This window comes from Globicephala melas, chromosome 6 (genome assembly GCF_963455315.2).
Source record: "Globicephala melas chromosome 6, mGloMel1.2, whole genome shotgun sequence".
NCBI lineage: Eukaryota > Metazoa > Chordata > Mammalia > Artiodactyla > Delphinidae > Globicephala > Globicephala melas.
The window spans coordinates 95,895,981-95,918,786 of NC_083319.1; the positions used below are offsets into that span (position 1 = coordinate 95,895,981).

At 39.7% G+C, this 22,806-nt stretch overlaps 1 protein-coding gene across 1 annotated transcript in view; it reads right to left on the reverse strand.

Moving 5' to 3' along the window:
- SPTLC1 (serine palmitoyltransferase long chain base subunit 1) overlaps positions 1–22,806 on the reverse strand; it is a 78,467-nt gene that overhangs the window by 22,875 nt on the left and 32,786 nt on the right. Inside the window, exons 6-7 of the mRNA XM_030832543.2 lie at positions 8,786–8,918; positions 795–924 (exon numbers count right to left, since the gene is read on the reverse strand). Coding sequence (XP_030688403.1) covers positions 795–924; positions 8,786–8,918 — 263 coding nt within the window. The remainder of the gene's footprint in view (positions 1–794; positions 925–8,785; positions 8,919–22,806) is intronic.

Consider the following 22,806-nt stretch of genomic DNA (forward strand, 5'->3'; position numbering starts at 1 on the left):
ACCACAGAACTACGTTCTCTGATCATGTTGTCAGGGGCAAATAAATGCTAATTCTAACAGTGATGCTTTGAACACGATTCCTCTGTTCCACTCTCTATCAGAACAACAAGGAGCAAGTTCCACCTGCCTAATTCCCTCCCTGTTCCAAGGGACTACACAGGTGCTTGAGAAGAAGTGTAAATAGGTTGCAAGGTAGAAGGAAACCATGCTTGAGGCAGCTGCTTCCCACAGGGAGCAGCTGCTCAGAGATCTGGGATGAGGTTGGGGTAGGGAGAAAGAGTCTTCACTTTGTTCATAAATTCATAAATTAAGATCTGCCGCCACAGTGTCTTCCGGTGAATTGATACATGATTTATTCTAATATGAATAAGCCTATTTTGAATTCACTAGATACATCTTGTTAATGCCCTAGTGAATTCTGTTGTTACTTCTGTAGAGTTGAGTATACATCCCTCCACCCCCAAAATGCATGCTGTTTTTCTTTCTCTCTTTTAGAAAGCTGTCTAGATAACTTTCCCTCAAATTTGCCATATATAATTATGGCAATGATGAGGCAATTACTATCAGGCTTGACTCTCTAATCTGAGGTACATTTAATAAGTAGAAACACCCTTATTTAATGTCCATATGTGATCCACAAGCAAGTTTTCATGACAAATTACCATTTCACTTATAATTCAGCTGTTTAGAAAGTACAAAAGAACTGCGTAATTTTCTTCAAAAGAATACCTTTTTAAAATTTTATTTTATTTTATTTTAATTTATTTATTGTTTTATTTTTTTAAGAATCATACCTTTTGATCTTCAATTTCTTGTTCTTTCAATAGTCGATCCAGGTCATCCATATCATTATGGTTAAACAGCTTAATGTCACTACGTGATGCCTGTAATCCCTTCTGAATAGCAAAGCAGGCAGCTTTATCTCTGCAAGGAAGAGAGACCCACCAAACTGGGGTTTAAAGGGTCTTGTCAACATTCTCAGAAAAGGAATGCTTGCTTTTGTAAGCTGACCAACATCCACTTGTTAAACTGAACATGGCAAATAAATAAAACATGTTTGAACTTTAATACATTATTGTTTGCACTTCACTCTGCAAGCCTTTCCACATAACTACCATACTGATTCTGTTCCAGGAAGCAAACTCTTGCCATATTTTGACATCTGAGAAATCAGCATGCATCTTACTATATGGATGGCATATTATTCAAAGTACTCTTCTCTTTCTGAAAAATAAATGAAATACTGGTGTACCTCACCATCAGTGGCATCTCTGATTTGACTGGCCACCACTTGCCATCAAAAGGAATACTGGGTTACTGACTCTACATAACCCAGGGGAGAACTCTGAGTCATGCAGATTAATCTTCAGTAAGATCTCCTAAATTGAGTTAATGGGGGGCAGGATATATTTCTTAAATTAAGTGTATTATTTAAAAGTACATGCAACATTTCTACTTCTGAGAAAATAGACGTATTTTCCCTATTTTTCTCACTGGGTACAACCAAAAATCCTGGACATCATGTATAAGACAAACATAAGATGATGCTGAAAAATGGAGAGAAAAGGCAGACCAGCGAGGGACCTGAGAAATGACATGAAACAAGTTCCTGGATTTTTCTAACTTGGAGCTGATGCAGCTGGCAAACTGGAAATGCCAACAGGCAGAGACAGAAAAGCTCTGACGAAAGTCTGCTCTCTGTAGCCAAAGGGATAGGAAAGGGGGCAGCCCGGCAAATGTCTCTACTGCAGCCAAACCACAGAAAAACCTGGGCCTGTCCCCTCCACACTAGCAAAGGCTGAGAGGGAGGCCCAGACTCTAACCGCCAGAAGGCCATAACAAGGCTCCCCAATACCCCTGTGGGCGCTGTCAGAGAAGGGAGCCAGAACTTGTATCTCTGCTGGGTAGTAACAAGTGGCTCCCACTGTGGTGTTAGTGAAGACTGTGTGGAGAGACCTAACTTCCAATTCCCTGCAGGGAGAGACACTCTCCCCTGCCTATGCTTAGGCTGTGTCAGGGGAGGCTCAGAGAAGAGTAGGACTCTCACCAACAACCAGAAGAAATGAAAATAACCCCACCTCAGTGTCAATGGAGGCCCCGTGGGGACCCTGGACTTGTACTTCCACCTGACAGTAATGAGGCAGCAGTGCCCCCCTGCCCTTGTTGGAAGACTGTCAGAGAAAGCCAATTAAAACAGAAAGTTTAAATAAAGCATAAACTATAACAGCATAATATGAAACTGTTCATGTTTCACTTGTCATACCAAGAACCAGAAAATATCACACAATGAAAAAACAAACAAACAAACAAAAAACAATCAACAAATGCCAGTACTGAGATGACAGAGCTGTCAGGATGATCTGATAATGACTTTAAAACAGTCATGATAAAAATGTTTCATGAGTAATTATGAACATGCTTGAAACAAATGAAAAAACAGGAAGCTGCAGCAGAGAAAAGGAAGATACAAAGAAGAATCCTGTGGGGATATTAGAACTAAAAAGCAAAATAGTCAAAAGAAAAAGCATAGTGGATGAATTCAGCAGCAGAATGGAGAGAGGAAAGAATCAGTGAGCTGAAAGATGTAACAGTAGAAATCAAGTCAATGTAAATCGCAGAGAGAAAGTAGACTAGAAAGAAAAGAACAGTCTCATGGACCTGTGAGACTACAATAAAATATGCAGCATTCAAGTCTGTGGAGTTCTAAAGAGAATGAGGGTGGGACTAAAAAGGTACTTAAAGAAATAATGGCTGAAAACCTATAGATTAAAGAATAGGCTTAAAACTATAGATTAAAGAAGCTGAGCAAAATTCTTGCAGGTAAACCCAAACAAATAAATGCCAATACAATTATAGTCAAACTCCTGAAAACTAATGACAAAGAAAAAAATCTTGAAATCAGCACAAGAAAAATGACACCTTACTTGTAAGAGAAAAGCAATTTGAGTGACAGTAGATTTCTCATAAGAAACCATTAACAACAACAACAAAAAACAAGGAACCATTAACACCAGAAAAAAGTGTCCCAATGTATTTCAAATGCTGAAAAAAAAGACCTAGCAACCAAGAATCCAAAACTAGCAAAAATATCCTTTAGGAATGAGGGGGAGAAGACACTCTCAGTTGAAAAAAAACTAAGAGACTCTGTCTCAAGCTGACTTCCCCTAAAGGAATGGCTAGAGAAAGCTCTCCACATAGAAAAAATAAATAAATAAAAGAATCTTAGATTATCAGGAAGGAAGAAAAAACACTGTAAAGAGTATGAACAAACACACTAGGCTTTTCTTCCCCTCTTGAGTTTTCTAAGTTATTTTGGATGGTTGAAGTAAAAATTATAACACTCTCTGATGTGGTTCTCAAACTGTTTACAGGAAATACTTAAAACAACTGTATTATAAATAAGGAGAGTAAGGGGATGTAAAGGAAGATAAAAGATTCTATAACTGAACTGGTAAAATAACACCCGTAGAATGTGATAACTTATGCATACATATAACATCATACTTAGAGCAATGACTAAAAAACTATACAAAGAGAAACACTCGAAAACAAATAAATAAAATAAATGAGATAAATAAAAATGGAACTCCAAAACTCATTCAATTAACCCTGAGAAAGGCAGGAAAAAGAGAAAAGAAAACAAAAAACAGAGAGAACAAATAAGAAACAAAAAATAAAAATTGGGAGATTTAAGATACCATATATCAATAATTACATTAAATGTAAATGGCTAAAATATACAATTTAAAGACAGGGAGTGGCAGATTGGATTAAACATGCTGTCTATAAGAAATTCACTTCAAATGTAATGAGATGGGTAGTAAGGGAATGTGTGTGTGTATACATGTAGTTATATATATATAGTTATATGCTATATATATGTATGTATGTTATATACAGTAATATAGGTAGTAAGGGTATACATATATATTACATACAATAAACACACCATGCAAACATTCAAAAGGGAAAGCAGAGTGCCTATGTTAAAATCTGATAAAGTAGACTTTGGAACAAAGAAAATTACCAGAGACACAGAAGGATGTTATATAATGATAAAAAGAATCAACTAACCAGGAAAACTTATCCTAAATATGCACCAAATAACAGAGCTACAAAAGACACAAAAACTAATAAAAGTGAAACAAGAAATTGACAAATTACAACAACTGACAGAACTACCAAACAGAAAATCAGCAAGGATATAAAAGAACTCAATAACACCATCAACTAGAAAGATCTAATTGTCATTTATAGAACACTCCATTCAGCAGAATATTTTTTTTCTATTTAATGATAATGACAAAAACATTTTTTTTCTCAAAAGGTAAATAAAGTTTCATATGTAAATTGCTTTTTGTCTCACTAAAACTTTTATATAAGTATACCTTAGGAAGTCGACATGTAAAACTAGCGCTTCTCTTAGTGGATTAAAGGATAGAAGTGGCAAATGAATGTTCTGTATGTTTTTTTGGTTTTTAATTTGCATATCAGTGGCTTTTAAAAAATAATGGTCAGTGTAACATTTGATCATCGAATACTATAATATGAAAAACAGAAATGTATAAAGAAGGAAATTAATCACATGTGTCCTATCATGGAGTGATACCTTCTCACTGGTGTCCTCACGTGGCCTTTTTCTGTATTTACCAGAATATTCTTTTTTAAGTGACTATGGAACATATTCCAAGATAGACCACATCATGAGCCATAAAACAAACTGTAACAAATTAAAAATTTCCAAACGCCTGGAAACTAAACAACACACTTCTACATAACTCATGGGTCAAAGAGAGAGTCTAAAGAGAAACAAAATACAGAAATGAACTAAACAAAAATGAAAATAAACACATCAAAATTTGTGGAACACAACTATAGCAGTGATGACAGGGAAATTCACAGCACTACTACATTAGAAATGAGGAAAAGTCTCAAATCAGTAATTGAAGTTCTCACCTCAAGAACCTAGACAGAGGAAACTAAACTTCCAATGAGCAGAAGGCAGGAAATAATACCAGAAATCAGTAGAAATGAAAACAAAAATACAATGTAGAAAAATCTATGAAACAAGGAGCTGATTCTTTGAAAAGATCAATAAAATTGACAAATCTCTAGCAAAAATGACAAAAAAAGAGAGTAGACGGAAATTACCAGTTAGGAAGGAAACAGGGATCTGCAGACATTAGAAGGATAATAAGGGACTATCACAAACAATGCTACACATACAAATTTGACGATTTAGAAGAAATGGACCAACTCCTTGAAAAACACGAACTACCTCAACTCACTCAATATTTGAATAGCCTTACAAGTATTAAGGAAATTAAATTCATAGTTAAAATACTTCCAAAAAACCCCCCCAAAAACTCCAGGTCCAGCTGTTTTTATTGGAGAATTCTACCAAACATTTAAAGAACTAACAACAGTTTTATACAGTTTCTCCAGAAAATAAGAGGGAACACTTTCAAATTGACTTTATGAAGTATTACCCTGATGCCAAGACCAAAGTCTAAAAACAGTAAGTATGGTAGCATCAGGGAAATATAGACTAAAACTACAATGAGATATCTGTACACACCTATCAGAATGGCTAAAAAAAAAAAAAAAAGTGACAACACCAAATGCTCCTGAGGATGTTGGAGAAACTAGATCACTTATACACTGTTGATGGAAATGTAAAATAATACAGCCACTCTGGTAAAGTTTAGCAATTTCTTAAAAAGCTTAACGCACAATACTTTATGACCAGCAACTGCATTCCTTGGCATATATCCCAAAGAAATGAAAACTTATGTACACAGAAAAACCTATACAGGAATATTTACAGCACCTTTATTTGTAACAGCCCCAAACTAGAAACAGCTCTGATATCCTTAATAGGTGAATGGTTCAACAAACTGTGGTGTATCCATACCATGGAATATGACTCAGCAATCAAAAGGCACAAACTCTTGATTCATATAACAACTCTGGAGAATCTCCAAATAATTAATGCTGAATGAGAAAAGCCAATCCTCAAATGTTTTACCTACTGTATGATTATATTTGTACAACAATCTTGAAATGATGAAATTATAGAAATGGAGAATAGATTAGTGGCTGCCAGGGGTTAAAGAGTGGGTAGAGTAGAAGGGATATGGGTGTGGCAACAAGAGGGATTATCTTGACTTCATCAATGTCAACAGCCCACTTTTGAAACTGTATTACACTTTTGCAAGAGGTGACCATTGGGGAAGACTGGGTAAAGGGCACATAAAATTTCTGTATTATTTCTTACAAGTGTATGTGAATCCACGATTATCTCAATATAAAACATTTCATTAGAAAAGGGTACACAAAGTAACATAAAAAAGACAGAGTGACAAGGAAAAACTTACGCATATAAACAACCATTGTTCTGAGACCTACCGGCAAAGCATTATCACTGTTTACTACAAAAGAAAGAAAATAAAACATCGAACATAGAGTCTATGCCTAATGAATTTATCAAAAACAATTTATCAAATAATTTACTAAACACCATTTTTAACTCTAGCGTTCCTACTTTCAAATGAATTTCAGGTGGAATATTTAAAATTATGTATAAGGGAATAATTAAGTTGTCTAATGGCTCACTAGAAACTGAAGTTCTAAGACACCAGGCATAAGGTTTGAAAGTGAGTTTAGACTAGGTTTCCTAGCAGTGAAAACCAAAAGGACAACATAGTATTTATTATCTGACAAAGGAAGCATACAAGTTCAACTGTAACTGTAAACTTTTTCTGGACTTTAAACTCAAAAAGGAATTTATGGTGGGGGCTTGTATAAAGCGACATTGGCTGACACTGTATTGTAGTTGTCTGCAACTATGCTTTATTAAAAAACTAGAATCACTGTTTAAATCACTGGCTCTCAAATTTGTGATGAGTCTTTATTATTATTGATTTTTTAAACTATGTGCAAGAAATTAATAGAAACATTCATTTTCATGGTCACATTGGGAAACAATTCTACTCCAGGCCATGTGCTGGAGTGCTCCCAGGTAACTGTCACAGGGCTGTGGGGAAGAATGGGACACAAGCATGCTGAAAACCCCTAGGAAGAGCCAGCCCTGCAGCGTGTGCTTGAGCTTGTTGCACTACAGGTGCTCCGACAGTAAGTGAGAAGCAGCAGGATGGTACAGGGACCGAGGTAAGCCTGGCTCTGAAGTCCAGTCACTTGGACCCCTCTTCTGAGCTCCAGCCTCCATTCATTCTCTTACTGAAGGTATTTATTGAGCACCACTAAATGGCACATGCTATCCTAGGCAATGGGCTGGTATAAACTGTTGAATGTGCTATAAAAGAGTACAGTGGGGCTTCCCTGGTGGCGCAGTAGTTGAGAGTCCGCCTGCCGATGCAGGGGACGTGGGTTCGTGCCCTGGTCCGGGAGGATCCCACATGCCGCGGAGAGGCTGGGCCCGTGAGCCATGGCCGCTGGGCCTGCACGTCCGGAGCCTGTGCTCCACAACGGGAGAGGCCACAGCAGTGAGAGGCCCGCGTACCGCAAAAAAAAAAAAAAAAAAAAAAAAAAAAGAGTACAGTGAGTGTGAGGCAAGATGAGCCAAGAGCAGAGGGTACGGGTGCACATGAGCACACATGCCCACACCTACATATATAAGTTAAGGGAGGCTTGAGAAACTGATTTTGACAGGCATGTAAGTGCCTACATGGTCATGGATTCACAAGGATACCAAACTCCTCTGGCTGTAAAATTTTCTCCACATGCAGCAAGGGGTCTTGACCTGGTCTGAGAGCTTGGGAAAGGCTCTCCTGCAGAGGTGGTATATGTGCAGGATGAGCAGGAATTAAGCAGGAGATGAGAGGAGGAACAATGTTCTAGGCATAGGGACTCAGGGTCTTAGCACGTGCAAAGGCCTTGAGAGGAAACTAGCATATAAGGCTGGTAAGGCTACACAGCATGACCACCTAAGGGAAAATGGTAGAAAATGGGTCTAAAACAGCAGTCTAGAATGTACAAGATCATAATAAGAACTTGGATATTTATTTTAGGAACAATGGAAGCTCTTAAATGGAGTGTCTGGATATGGTGTCAAAAAGGAAAAGAGGAAACAAAAGTCACTCTGAGACCTAAATTAAGAGAGTCATTTAATAGTCCACTCAAAAGATAACAGAGGCTCGGGCTAGTGGCAGGTGCTTCTGATGGGTATAACCAGCTGCCTGGGCTATGCCAGCCCTCACTCTACTCCTCTCTGCTCTTCCCCTCCACAGTAAAAAGCAACACCATACATCTAGTGCACATGTATGCAAGTGTGTAGATTTGTTCCTGGACAGTTAAGGAAGTCTGCAACTCATGACTTCTATATTCTTAACAAGCCATGAAGCAAGATCAGCAGAGACCAAGAGTCGCAGCGAGGGTGCTGAGAAGTGGAGTGACTTTATCAGGTAGTGTGAGTGACTAGGTGGGTTACGACCATGGACTCACAAGGACACCACACTGTCACAGAGCTGCACAGGGAAAGCAGACGGCTGGCCCCCTCCTACATAAGTTTGGCCTTCTCAACATCAATAAATAAAATCATAATGGCAGATAACGAAGCATCGACACTTTAAGGCATCCCTCCAGTGGAGGTCTCACTAATTCTGCAGAACTACTTGGCTGGGTGACTATATATTTCTTTAAAAATGAAAAAAAAAAAAAGTCAATATTATTTTAGGCAGATGACCTCTAACAAAGGAATTCTCTAGGAGGGCCAATATTATTTCCAAAGGAATTCTGGTAAGAAATGTCAGTAAAGATTACTTACACAAACACAATGTCCCCTCTCTTAGAGTAAGCAGGAATAGCGCTGGCTATGGTGGCAAACCCATATGAGTATATAATGGCTTCTTCTGTCTTCATAAATTTTGCCAGGCGGTCTTCCAAATCCAAGTGCACATCTAGTTCAAGAGTAAAAAGTCAAATGGTTAAACTGTCTTATAATTCTTTTTCTTTGACTAAAGAATAAATAAAATAACATAAGCAGTTTAGTTGTTAATATTGTCTAAGATAATTCTGGGCCAAAACTGTTTCTGTACTCTGTGAACTGAATCACCTACTCATTTGTCTATAAATATGTGACTGGGACAGCTCTGACTCTAGGTTTTGCTTTTATATCACTCTAGCAATAAGAATTCAAGGTCCAGTGACCTTGTCTGCTTTAACTTCCCTCAACCAAAAATGCCAAGACTTTACCAATGTACGACATTAATTTATTAACACCTTTTTGCATTTTAGTAGAAGTGACCAAACCAGGCACTAAGACAACTGTCAACCAGCTTTTAAAAGGAAAAGAAAGAAAAAAGAAAAGTAGTTAAGTTAAAAAGAACCCCACATACTCTGCATCAAGAGAGAGGAACTTTTTCAGTTGTGGTGGTCACTCCTCTAACAGTTTGTGTCAGCACTTAGTTGTGGCACCTGCCATCACTCTGCAGGACTGAGTTTCTGTCTGAATTTCTTTTTAAGTGTACTGGTGAATTCAAACGTATAGTACAAAGAGAAATATGGTCCTTTTATGGAAGCAGCTTAAGAAGAATGTTGATGTAATTATAGGGATAAAGTGTAATTATTAAACTGGTATTTTTTTTCTCTCTTACATCATGGTTCCATATAGCCTTTCACCTTCCCAGGCTAAGCCATGAGGCTTCACACCCTGGGATGGAGGGACCAGCGATGTCTAAAATAAATAGTGTACCAGCTGGCTGTGAACTGGAAAACTTCGAAGTGTCTGAAAATGAGGCATTACCCAAGAGAGAGAAAAATTTTTTAAACCTTCTTTAGTTCTTTTAACTACAGCAGGACCCAAGTCTGGAGAACAAGATCAGAGTTTTACCACATGCTCTGCGCAAAAAGAACTCAGAAGTTGATACAGGAAGGATGCAGCCAGGCCCCTCCAGCCTTGGAGCTTCATGGGAGAAACGAGAAACTCTGAGGAGTAAAGGCAGACTTTCAGAGCCGTGCCATGTCCACCGAGGGGAACTCAGAAGTGGAGGCAGTGGCAGGGGACCCAGACGTTCCCCAGTGAGGGGTGGTGGAGAGGGCCGATGGCCCGGCAGAGCCCTCCGGCCCAGATGTCGAGGACCTGTGGCTGGGAGCCTCGCTCCAGAAGACCCCTTCAGCATCAGCCTTCCCTCCAAGTATGCCCCTCCCTATCAGAGACATTCCCGGTGAGAAGGGAGAGAGGGAAAAGACCTGAGAGACTGAGATATACAAAAGAAACAACTTAACCCAGCTGGATACAAGGCTGGACAGTGAGTGGACTAAATATTTCCAACAGAGACCTGGTTAGTTGTTAAGTGTGAGATTTCCACCAACTTCCAGGAAGGAACAAGTGAGTAAGGTCAGTTTAGCAACAGGAACAAACAACTTTTTAGAACATGTGAATAAAGTGTCTAAAATCTGTAAACCCACTCACTGATTTATCAGAGGCAAGTTAATCTTATTGTGATGCTTTTAACTAGTAAAAGACGAATTTAAGAATTATAAAAGATACAACTTCACAAAGGACTATATTTTAAAAAGTAGTTAAATGAGGGCTGTCCAACAATCTCATTCAATTGTTAATCAAACATTTAGTAAGTATCACATAAAAATACTCTGATAAGCACTGGATCAAAGAGAAATATAGGGTTTCTGCCACTTGACAAGGTGAGACAGCTAAGAGAGGCACCTGGCAGCTGTCAATGGAGAACTCGGAGCCCAGAGGGGCAGATACAAGGCTAAGCTGTGCCTTCAGTCCCCTGGTCTGAAGCACTTGGGCCCCTTCTACACTCAGAACTACAACACGTTCACAGTGACTTCTGACTAAAGGCACACAGGTCCCTCGATTGTGAACCAAAGGCTGCTGGGGTGGGCGCCAGCTATTGAGTGAGAGATGAGAAGACACAGAGGGTCCGAACTAAATCTCAATTTGATGGCAAGAGAGGTGTAGTGAGGAATTAGAAAATTTAGCAGCAATATCCAAATAATAAAATAAATTGAAGACACTTCATTTGTAGACTTCTTAAAGGATGATACAGAATTGTGAAAATGAACTATTTATCCCATTCCAATTTATCCCATCAAGTAATGATAAACAACTAGGCATGCTTCTTCCCATTTATAAGTTAAAATGTATACCAACATAGTTTATTACATAAAAAACACATGAAATACCACTTTATTTCCATTACCAATCAGGTAGTCATTTTTATAGAAGTGACACTTTCATTAGATCAACATTAAATAAATATGAGATTTCACAATAACGTTTAGAAGAATGCATCCCGGTTGATCAAAATGGTACCAAAAGAGTGCTTAGCTCTTCAAGCATCAAATCTGTGACACCAACACCACCAAGTCTGAAGACTTGATCTTGCTCCTGACTGCCCGCCCTTCCACGAGATATGCTGCCAGGGAAATGTGGCAGGCAAAGTCTGGCAAGAACGAGGAAAGCAGCAAAGCACCAGAGAACCAGCTACCTCCATGCAGCTGAGCATGGGCGTGTCTCAGGCATGTCTTCCTTTCCTCTTTGTTAGTGCTCTCTGAGCACCCTGCCTACAGATACGTCCCCACCATTCTGTTGCCTCTCACTTCTGATGAGACAGGAGGGCAGGTCCCCCATAGGAGGCCTCCTTCAAATTACAATGCTGCCTCTAAACTGGGAATCATCTACCCCAAATCTCAACAATTTAGCTAGCAGATGGACAACCCAAGCCACAGTGAATTGCTCTCATTCAATATCTACATTTTAAAAAGAAAAAAACATGCTATGTTTACAGACACATAGCTATGCTATACAGACAAACTGTTTTTGGCAACTACAAAAAAGGATTTTAAATCATTCTGTAGCTCTAAATGACTCTCTTCATTGATTAGCAATAAAACAGTAAAACAATCTTGGCTTTGTTTTAGGGCTTTAGAGTTAGCTACCCAGTTGATAAAAATTATGTTAGTATTCTCATTATACATACTCATAGCCATTTTTATGTCATTGCCATAAAGTGGTAAGAAGAATCTCTTTACAATAAATCAATGACTTACTGGTTCTTGCCTAGTCCCAAAAGTTTAAAAAAGATGGGCCTTGCCTCCTCCTATCTAAAGACACTGGGTTTTAGGGGATGTCAGCCGTGCAAAGCAGGTTTTGTGACAGGTAAACACGGACAGTTGCATAACATCTTTTGATGTCTGACAGCTACTCTGCAATGAAGAAACTCTTAACCCAAAGGCGGGGGAGGCAGCAAACAGAAAAACTGCCAGGGCATGTTCTTTGACTTTGGATGCCTATCTTCTGTGTGTATGATCCATTTAAACAATTAGTGCCACAGCTTTGCACGCGTCATTCTCTAATTCACTGCTAGGAACCAATAGGGTAGGCAAGAGGCCACGGAGGAAGGTGACCAGAAAGCCTCTGTGTCTTCTCAGCACTTGTTGCCCTTTCTGGCACCTGCTCCCTCACCAGAATGTAAGAGACGGGAGGCAAGGCCAGGGCAGGATGCCCCACACCAAACACAAGGCCTGGCCATGGCAGTCATCACAGGGGGTTCAGATCTGGGCTCCCTCATTGCCAGGTCTGAACCATGGACAGGCCCAAAACTGCTCTGTGCCTCTCAGTCCTTCCTCTGTCAAATGGTTAACAGTTCTACCTGCCTCAAAGGACTGTTAGGAGAACTGCAAGAGAATGCTTATAAAACACTCAGAACAATGTCTGGCATGGAAAAAGCAACATGCTGGTGTTTGTTCAACTAACTCAATATTTGTAGAATAAAAATAAGCTTTTTTTTTAAATGAGATTTAGGGAGATTGTCTTTCAGTGTAGATTATAAATCTATCATAGGATTTTTACTTTCCTTGTCATCCTACTTTATCTGATTTTTTTTTCTTTACATCTTTACTGGAGTATAACTGCTTTACAATGGTGTTAGTTTCTGCTTTACAACAAAGTGAATCAGTTATACATATACATATGTTCCCATATCTCTTCCCTCTTGCATCTCCCTCCCTCCCACTCTCCCTATCCCACCCCTCTAGGTGGTCACAAAACACCAAGCTGATCTCCCTGTGCTATGCGGCTGCTTCCCACTAGCAATCTATTTTACATTTAGTAGTGTATATATGTCCATGCCACTCTCTCGCTTTGTCACAGCTTACCCTTCCCCCTCCCCATATCCTCAAGTCCATTCTCAACTAGGTCTGTGTCTTTATTCCTGTCTTACCCCTAGGTTCTTCATGACATTTTTTTCCTTAAATTCCATACATATGTGTTAGCATACGGTATTTGTCTTTCTCTTTCTGACTTACTTCACTCTGTATGACAGACTCTAGGTCCATCCACCTCATTACAAATAGCTCAATTTCGTTTCTTTTTATGGCGGAGTAATATTCCATTGTATATATGTGCCACATCTTCTTTATCCATTCATCCGATGATGGACACTTAGGTTGTTTCCATCTCCGGGCTATTGTAAATAGAGCTGCAATGAACATTTTGGTACATGACTCTTTTTGAATTATGGTTTTCTCAGGGTATATGCCCAGTAGTGGGATTGCTGGGTCATATGGTAGTTCTATTTGTAGTTTTTTAAGGAACCTCCATACTGTTCTCCATAGTGGCTGTACCAATTCACATTCCCACCAGCAGTGCAAGAGGGTTCCCTTTTCTCCACACCCTCTCCAGCATTTATTGCTTGTAGATTTTTTGATGATGGCCATTCTGACTGGTGTGAGATGATATCTCATTGTAGTTCTGATTTGCATTTCTCTAATGATTAACGATGTTGAGCACTCTTTCATGTGTTTGTTGGCAGTCTGTATATCTTCTTTGGAGAAACGTCTATTTAGGGCTTCTGCCCATTTTTGGATTGGGTTGTTTGGTTTTCTGTCATTGAGCTGCATGAGCTGCCTATAAATTTTGGAGATTAATCCTTTGTCAGTCGCTTCATTTGCAAATATTTTCTCCCATTCTGAGTGTTGTCTTTTGGTCTTGTTTATGGTTTCCTTTGCTGTGCAAAAGCTTTGAAGTTTCATTAGTCCCATTTGTTTATTTTTGTTTTTATTTCCACTGCTCTAGGAGGTGGGTCAAAAAGGATCTTGCTGTGATTTATGTCATAGAGTGTCCTGCCCATGTTTTCCTCTAAGAGTTTGATAGTTTCTGGCCTTATATTTAGGTTTTTAATGCATTTTGAGCTTATTTTTGTGTATGGTGTTAGGGAGTGATCTAATCTCATACTTTTACATGTACCTGTCCAGTTTTCCCAGCACCACTTATTGAAGAGGCTGTCCTTTCTCCAAAGTACATTCCTGCCTCCTTTATCAAAGATAAGGTGACCATATATGCGTGGGTTTATCACTGCGCTTTCTATCCTGTTCCATTGATCTATCTTTCTGTTTCTGTGCCAGTACCATACTGTCTTGATTACTGTCACTTTGTAGTATAGTATGAAGTCAGGGAGCCTGATTCCTCCAGCTCCATTTTTGGTTCTCAAGATTGCTTTGGCTATTCGGGGTCTTTTGTGTTTCCATACAAAATTGTGAAATTTTTTGTTCTAGATCTGTGAAAAATGCCAGTGGTAGTTTGACAGGGATTGCATTGAATCTGTAGATTGCTTTGGGTAGTAGAGTCATTTTCACAATGTTGATTCTTCCAATCCAAGAACATGGTATATCTCTCCACGTATTTGTATCATCTTTAATTTCTTTCAACAGTGTCTTATAATTTTCTGCATACAGTTCTCCTTAGGTAGGTTTATTCCTAGATATTTTATTCTTTTTGTTGCAATTGTAAATGGGAGTGTTTTCTTAATTTCACTTTCAGATTTTTCACCATTAGTGCATAGGAATGCCAGAGATTTCTGTGCATTAATTTTGTATCCTGCTACTTTACCAAATTCATTGATTAGGTCTAGTAGTTTTCTGGTAGCATCTTTAGGATTCTCTACGTATAGTATCATGTCATCTGCAAACAGTGACAACTTTACTTCTTCTTTTGCGATTTGGATTCCTTTTATTTCTTTTTCTTCTGATTGCTGTGGCAAAAACTTCCAAAACTATGTTGAATAATAGTGGTGAGAGTGGGCAACCTTGTCTTGTTCCTGGTCTTAGTGAAAATGGTTTCATTTTTTCACCACTGAGGACAATGTTGGCTGTGGGTTTGTCATATATGGCCTTTATTATGTTGAGGAAAGTTCCCTCTATGCCTACTTTCTGCAGGGTTTTTATCATAAATGGGTGTTGAATTTTGTCAAAAGCTTTCTCTGCATCTGTTTAGATGATCGTATGTTTTTTCTTCTTCAATTTGTTAATATGGTGTATCACATTGATTGCTTTGCATATACTGATGAATCCTTGCATTCCTGGAATAAACCCCACTTGATCATGGTGTATGATCCTTTTAATGCTGTTGGATTCTGTTTGCTAGTGTTTTGTTGAGGACTTTTGCATCTATGTTCATCAGTGATATTGGCCTGTAGTTTTCTTTCTTTGTGACGTCTTTGTCCGGTTTTGGTATCAGGGTGATGGTGGCCTCGTAGAATGAGTTTGGGAGTGTTCCTCCCTCTGCTATATTTTGGAAGAGTTTGAGAAGGATAGGTGTTAGCTCTTCTCTAAATGTTTGATAGAATTCGCCTGTGAAGCCATCTGGTCCTGGGCTTTTGTTTGTTGGAAGATTTTTAATCACAGTTTCAATTTCAGTGCTTGTGACTGGTCTCTTCAAATTTTCTATTTCTTCCAGATTCAGTCTTGGCAGGTTGTGCCTTTCTAAGAATTTGTCCATTTCTTCCAGGTTGTCCATTTTATTGGCATAGAGTTACTTGTAGTACTCTCTCATGATCTTTTGTATTTCTGCAGTGTCAGTTGTTACTTCTCCTTTTTCATTTCTAATTCTATTGATTTGAGTCTTCTCCCTCTTTTTCTTGATGAGTCTGGCTAATGGTTTATCAATTTTGTTTATCTTCTCAAAGAACCAGCTTTTAGTTTTATTGATCTTTGCTATCGTTTCCTTCATTTCTTTTTCATTTATTTCTGATATCATCTTTATGATTTCTTTCCTTCTGCTAACTTTGGGGGTTTTTTGTTCTTCTTTCTCTAATTGCTTTAGGTGCAAGGTTAGGTTGTTTATTCAAGATGTTTCCTGTTTCTTAAGGTAGGATTGTATTGCTATAAACGTCCCTCTTAGAACTGCTTTTGCTGCATCCCATAGGTTTTGGGTCGTCGTGTCTCCATTATCATTTGTTTCTAGGTAGTTTTTAATTTCCTCTTTGATTTCTTCAGTGATCACTTCGTTATTAAGTAGTGTATTGTTTAGCCTCCATGTGTTTGTATTTTTTACAGAACTTTTCCTGTAATTGATATCTAGTCTCATAGTGTTGTGGTTGGAAAAGATACTTGATAAAATTTCAATTTTCTTAAATTTAGCAAGGCTTGATTTGTGACCCAAGATATGATCTATCCTGGAGAATGTTCCATGAGCACTTGAGAAAAATGTGTATTCTGTTGTTTTTGGATGGAATGTCCTATAAATATCAATTAAGTCCATCTTGTTTAATGTATCATTTAAAGCTTGTGTTTCCTTATTTATTTTCATCTTGCATCTGTCCATTGGTGAAAGTGGGGTGTTAAAGTCCCTTACTATGAATGTGTTACTGTCGATTTCCCCTTTCATGGCTGTTAGTATTTGCCTTATGTATTGAGGTGCTCCTATGTTAGGTGCATAAATATTTACAATTGTTATATCTTCTTCTTGGATCAATCCCTTGATCATTATGTAGTGTCCTTCTTTGTCTCTTCTAATAGTCTTTATTTTAAAATCTATTTTGTCTGATACGAGAATTGCTACTCCAGCTTTCTTTTGATTTCCATTTGCATGGAATATCTTTTTCCATCTCCTTACTTTCAGTCTGTATGTGTCTCTAGGTCTGAAGTGGGTCTCTTGTAGACAGCATATACATGGGTCTTGTTTTTGTATCCATTCAGCCAATCTGTGTCTTTTGGTGGGAGCATTTAGTCCATTTACATTTAAGGTAATTATCGGTATGTATGTTCCTATTCCCATTTTCTTAATTGCTTTGGGTTCGTTATTGTTAAGTCTTTTCCTTCTCTTGTGTATCTTGCCTAGAGAAGTTCCTTTAGCATTTGCTGAAAAGCTGGTTTGGTGGTGCTGAACTCTCTCAGCTTGTGCTTGTCTGTAAAGGCTTTAATTTCTCCATCAAATCTGAATGAGATCCTTGCTGGGTAGAGTAATCTTGGTTGCAGGTTTTTCTTCTTCATCACTTTAAATATGTCCTGCCAGTTCCTTCTGCCTTGCAGAGTTTCTGCTGAAAGATCAGCTGTTAACCTTATGGGGATTCCCTTGTGTGTTATTTGTTGTTTTCCCTTGCTGCTTTTAATATGTTTTCTTTATATTTAATTTCTGACAGTTTGATTAATATGTGTCTTGGCGTATTTTTCCTTGCATTTATCCTGTATGGGACTCTCTGTGCTTCCTGGACTTGATTAACTATTTCCTTTTCCATATTAGGGAAGTTTTCAACTATAATCTCTTCAAATATTTTCTCAGTCCCTTTCTTTTCTCTTCTTCTTCTGGAACCCCTATAATTCAAATGTTGGTGCGTTTAATGTTGGCCCAGAGATCTCTGAGACTGTCCTCAGTTCTTTTCATTCTTCTTTCTTTATTTTGCTCTGCAGTAGTTATTTCCAGTATTTTATCTTCCAGGTCACTTATCCGTTCTTCTGCCTCAGTTGTCCTGCTATTGATCCCATCTAGAGTATTTTTTCTTTTTTTTTGTGGTACGCGGGCCTCTCACCGTTGTGGCCTCTCCCGCTGCGGAGCAACAGGCTCCGGACGCACAGGCTCAGCGGCCATGGCTCACAGGTCCAGCCGCTCCGTGGCATGCGGGATCCTCCCGGACCGGGGCACAAACCCGCGTCCCCTGCATTGGCAGGCGGACTCTCAACCACTGTGCCACCAGTGAAGCCCTAGAGTATTTTTTTAAAAAAATAAATTTATTTAGTTTTGGCTGAATTGGGTCTTTGTTGCTGCGCGTGGGCTTTCTCTAGTTGCAGTGAGCAGGGGCTACTCTTCATTGTGGTGCGAGGGTTTCTCATTGCTGTGGCTTTGTTGCGGAGCACGGGCTCTAGGTGTGCAGGCTTCAGTAGCTGTGCCTTGCAGGCTCTAGAGCACAGGTTCATGGCACACTGGTTTAGTTACTCCACGGCATGTGGGATCTTCCCAGACCAGGTCTCGAACCTGTGTCCCCGGCATTGGCAGGCGGATTCTTAACCACTGCGCCATCAGGGAAGCCCTAGAGTACTTTTAATTTCATTTATTGTGTTTTTCATCGTTGCTTGTTTCATCTTTAGTTCTTCTAGGTCCTTGTTAAATGTTTCTTGCATTTTTTCTATTCTATTTCCAAGATTTTGGATCATCTTTACTATCATTATTCTGAATTCTTTTTCAGTTAAACTGCCTATTTCCTCTTCATTTGTTAGGTCTGGTGCGTTTTTATCTTGCTCCTTCATCTGTTGTGTGTTCTTCTGTCTTCTCATTTTGCTTATCTTACTGTGTTTGGGGTCTCCTTTTTGTATGCTGCAGGTTTGTAATTCCTGTTGTTTTTGGTGTCTGTCCCCAGTGGCTAAGTTGGTTCAGTGGGTTGTGTAGGCTTCCTGGTGGAGGGGACTAGTGCCTGTGTTCTGGTGGATGAGGCTGGATCTTGTCTTTCTGGTGGGCAGGTCCACGTCTGGTGGTGTGATTTGGGGTGTCTGTGGACTTATTATGATTTTAGGCAGCCTCTCTGCTAATGGGTGGGGTTGTGTTCCTGTCTTGCTAGCTGTTTGGCATAGGGTGTCCCACACTGTAGCTTGCTGGCCGTTGAGTGAAGCGGGGTGCTGGTGTTGAGATGGAGATCTCTGGGCGATTTTTGCTGTTTGATATTATGTGGAGCTGAGAGGTGTCTTGTTGACCAGTGTCCTGAAGTTGGCTCTCCCATGGCGGCAGCACCAAGAGCCTTTCATCCACACGGCTCAGAATAAAAGGGAGAAAAAGTAGAAAGAAAGAAGAAAGAAAGAATTAGTAGAAGTAGAAAGAAAGGAAAGAAGGAAGGAAGGAAGGAAGGAAGGAAGGAGGGAAGGAAGGAAAGAAATAAATAAAATAAAATAAGATAAAATAATTTAAATAAAAAATAATTATTAAGAACAAAAAAAAATTTTTTTTAAAAGGAAAAAAAAAAAAAAAAACCCAGACGGATAGAACCCTAGGACAAATGGTGGAAGCAAAGCTACACAGACAAAATCTCACAAGGAAGCATACACATACCCAGTCACAAAAAGAGGAAAAGGGGAAAAAATAATAAATCTTGCTCTCAAAGTCCACCTCCTCAGTTTGGGATGATTCGTTGTCTATTCAGGTATTCCACAGATGCAGGGTACATCAAGTTGATTGTGGAGCTTTAATCCGCTGCTTCTGAGGCTGCTGGGAGAGATTTCCCTTTCTCTTCTTTGTTCTCAAAGCTCCCGGGACTCAGCTTTGGATTTGTCCCCGCCTGTGCGTGTAGGTCGCCGGAGGTCGTCTGTTCTTTGCTCAGACAGGACGAGGTTAAAGGAGCAGCTGCTTCGGGGACTCTGGCTCACTCAGGCCTGGAGGAGGGAGGGGTACGGAGTGCGGGGCGAGCCTGCGGCGGCAGAGGCTGGCGTGACATTGCGCCAGACTGAGGCGTGCTGTGTGTTCTCCCAGGGAAGTTGTCCCTGGATCTTGGGACCTTGGCAGTGGCGAGCTGCACAGGCTCCCCAGAAGGGGGGTATGGATAGTGACCTGTGCTCGCACACAGGCTTCTTGGTGGCGGCAGCAGCAGCCTTAGCGTCTCATGCCCGTCTCTGGGGTCTGCGCTTTTAGCCACGGCTCACGCCCGTTTCTGGAGCTCCTTTAAGCAGCGCTCTTAATCCCCTCTCCTCACGCACCAGGAAACAAAGAGGGAAGAAAAAGTCTCTTGCCTCTTTGGCAGGTCCAGACTTTTCCCCGGACTCCCTCCCGGCTAGCCGTGGTGCACTAACCCCCTGGAGGCTGTGTTCATGCCGCTAACTCCAGTCCTCTCCTTCCGCTCTGACTGAAGCCCGAGCCTCAGCTCCCATCCCCACCTGCCCCGGCAGGTGAGCAGATAAGCCTCTCGGGCTGGTTAGTGCCGTTCGGCACCAATCCTCTGTGCGGGAATCTCTCCACTTTGCCCTCTGCACCCCTGTTGCTGTGCTCTCCTCCGGGGCTCCGAAGCTTTCCCCCTCCAAAAAAGAGTTATCTTTTATAAGGAAAAAAGGTACGCTATCTGCTAATTACGTTATCCAAATCCTGGATATTAAAGAACTATCTTATATTAAAGCCACTTATTCAAGTTCATATTTATCAGAATAAAAAGAGGTATTATGGCCTTCTTGATTGTTTTTCAGAGGAAAGACTATAAAATACCCAACTTTAGAACAGTTTAAAAACAACCAACTATATTTTCTCTTAAAATCTCCATATTTTTGTGTTACATACCTTTTTTTTTTTTTTTTTTTTGGTGGTACGCGGGCCTCTCACTGTTGTGGCCTCTCTCATTGCAGAGCATAGGCTCCGGACGCGCAGGCTCAGCGGCCATGGCTCACTCCCCCAGCCGCTCCACGGCATGTGCGATCTTCCCAGACCGGGGCACGAACCCATGTCCCCTGCACCGGCAGGCGGACTCTCAACCACTGCGCCACCAGGGAAGCCCTGCAGACTTTTTTTAAATCCCTTGAGACTTGGACAATTTTCTTAAAAGTACAAATGTCACCTATGTACTCATTAAAACGTTAAAAACAGTGCTGAATGTTTTCCAGAATGTTTTCACATACAGTATCTTATTCTTACCAAAATGTTCTAAGTTGTGCAACAAAGATGATTCCCTGCCTACACTGTGAAAACTACAATTCCATGACTGGTAGGAAGAAGTGGCAGATCTAAGAATTTTATGACCAAATGCCCTTCCTACTAAAACATGCATTCATGGTCCTACAACAGAGAGAAAATATTTTTTAAAATAAACAAATGAACAATTGTTCACTATTGGCTCTAGAACACAATTATATGCCACTATCTCTCACCATGAAACTGCCACTAATTGTCTTTTGATTTAGTTTAAGACCAAAGAATCAAGTAGGCATCATGTATGCAAAGCAGATCCCAGGCACAGGGATAAACCACATGTAAATGAGATCTGAACGCATTACAAACAAAACAATCAGAGAGGTTCAACAAGAGAAACTATCAAAGTGCACAGGGACCCCATTAGCCTTAGAGGAAAGGAAGGCTCCACAAGCTGATAAAATCACTTGACTGATTCTAAACTACACATTAAAACGATAAGATGAGAAGGTGGAAACACTTCTGATCCACACAGTCCTTACAAGACTATTTTAAGAACCTGCTGGGCCTTTAGGAGGCAGGAGAACATTTAGCCTAAGAAACTAGAAGAATTTTAATTCAACTGTCAATTTTCTTTTTTTGTGTTAATCATCCAGTACCATCTAATATGTTACTATGAAATAATAAACAGAAAATGTTTTAATAAGGAAATTTACTTTTCCAGTAAGTGATTTTCATTCACTATCTGAAAAGTTGAGAAAAGAGCTAGAAGACAGAGCATTTTCATCACTGAAAACAGATGCCTGAGTGACATTAGTACTTCCAGGAAAAGAAAAAGCCAAAATCAAAAGCAACCTATTGGTGGGCCTGGGAAAGAGACCCTAGCCTCACACACAAGCTACTAAAATGAGAGGAAAGGGAAGTTCACTTCTGCTTTAATGCTCAGTACAAAGGGCAAATATCTAAATATTTAGAATAATTTAATTATAGAGGGTATTTTATTTTATTTTTAAAATAAATTTATTTATTTATTTTTGGCTGCGTTGGGTCTTCATTGCTGTGTGCAGGCTTTCTCTAGTTGTGGCTAGTGGGAGCTACTCTTTGTTGCAGAGTACGGGCTCTAGGCACGCGGGCTTCAGTAGTCATGGCGCACAAGCTTAGTTGCTCCGTGGCATGTGGGATCTTCCTGGACCAGGGCTTGAACCTGTGTCCCCTGGATTGGCAGGCGGATTCTTAACCACTGCGCCACCAGGAAAGTCCCAAGGGTATTTTAGAGATTTAAAATATAGCCTTAGCTGACCTCAAGTATCTTCTTGAACTTATCTAACACTGAAATTTCAAGGTAATTTAATACAACTACAGTAATATAAGTGATTAGTTCCAGAATAAGGAAAAACATAGAAAATACCCTGTTGGAAAACCAAGTAAAAATACATACTATATACACATCAAGAAAGGAAAAAAGATGATAAGCAAGCATGGGCAACTGTTGAAAAGGAACAAAACAAGTTTACAGGAAGGACAATGTACTCAGAAAACAATACACATTACTCCAAGCTGTAGGTTTGGTGTCTTATTACAAAACCATCACACTGCAAATTAACCTTCAACCTTTGTCCAGATACCACAGTCTGTTTGAACCTTTGACTACATTAGGATAAGGATGACACAGTGACCAATAATGTAGTTCACAGAGTAGCTAATACACAACTATGTGTTCATTATATTGACTCTGGTGGCCCATTCAGACACTTGAAAGATCAAATCCAATTTAAATTTAAAACGCACTTGAACAGCACACCACATGTATGTGGTATGTTACCATTTTTGTAAAACTGGGGGGGAAATGTATGGAAGTGGTTTGCACACACTGAAAAAAGCCTGGAAGAATGAACAAGAAACTACTGAGAGTAGCTGTCTTTTTTGGGGGTGGAATGGCAGTGGGG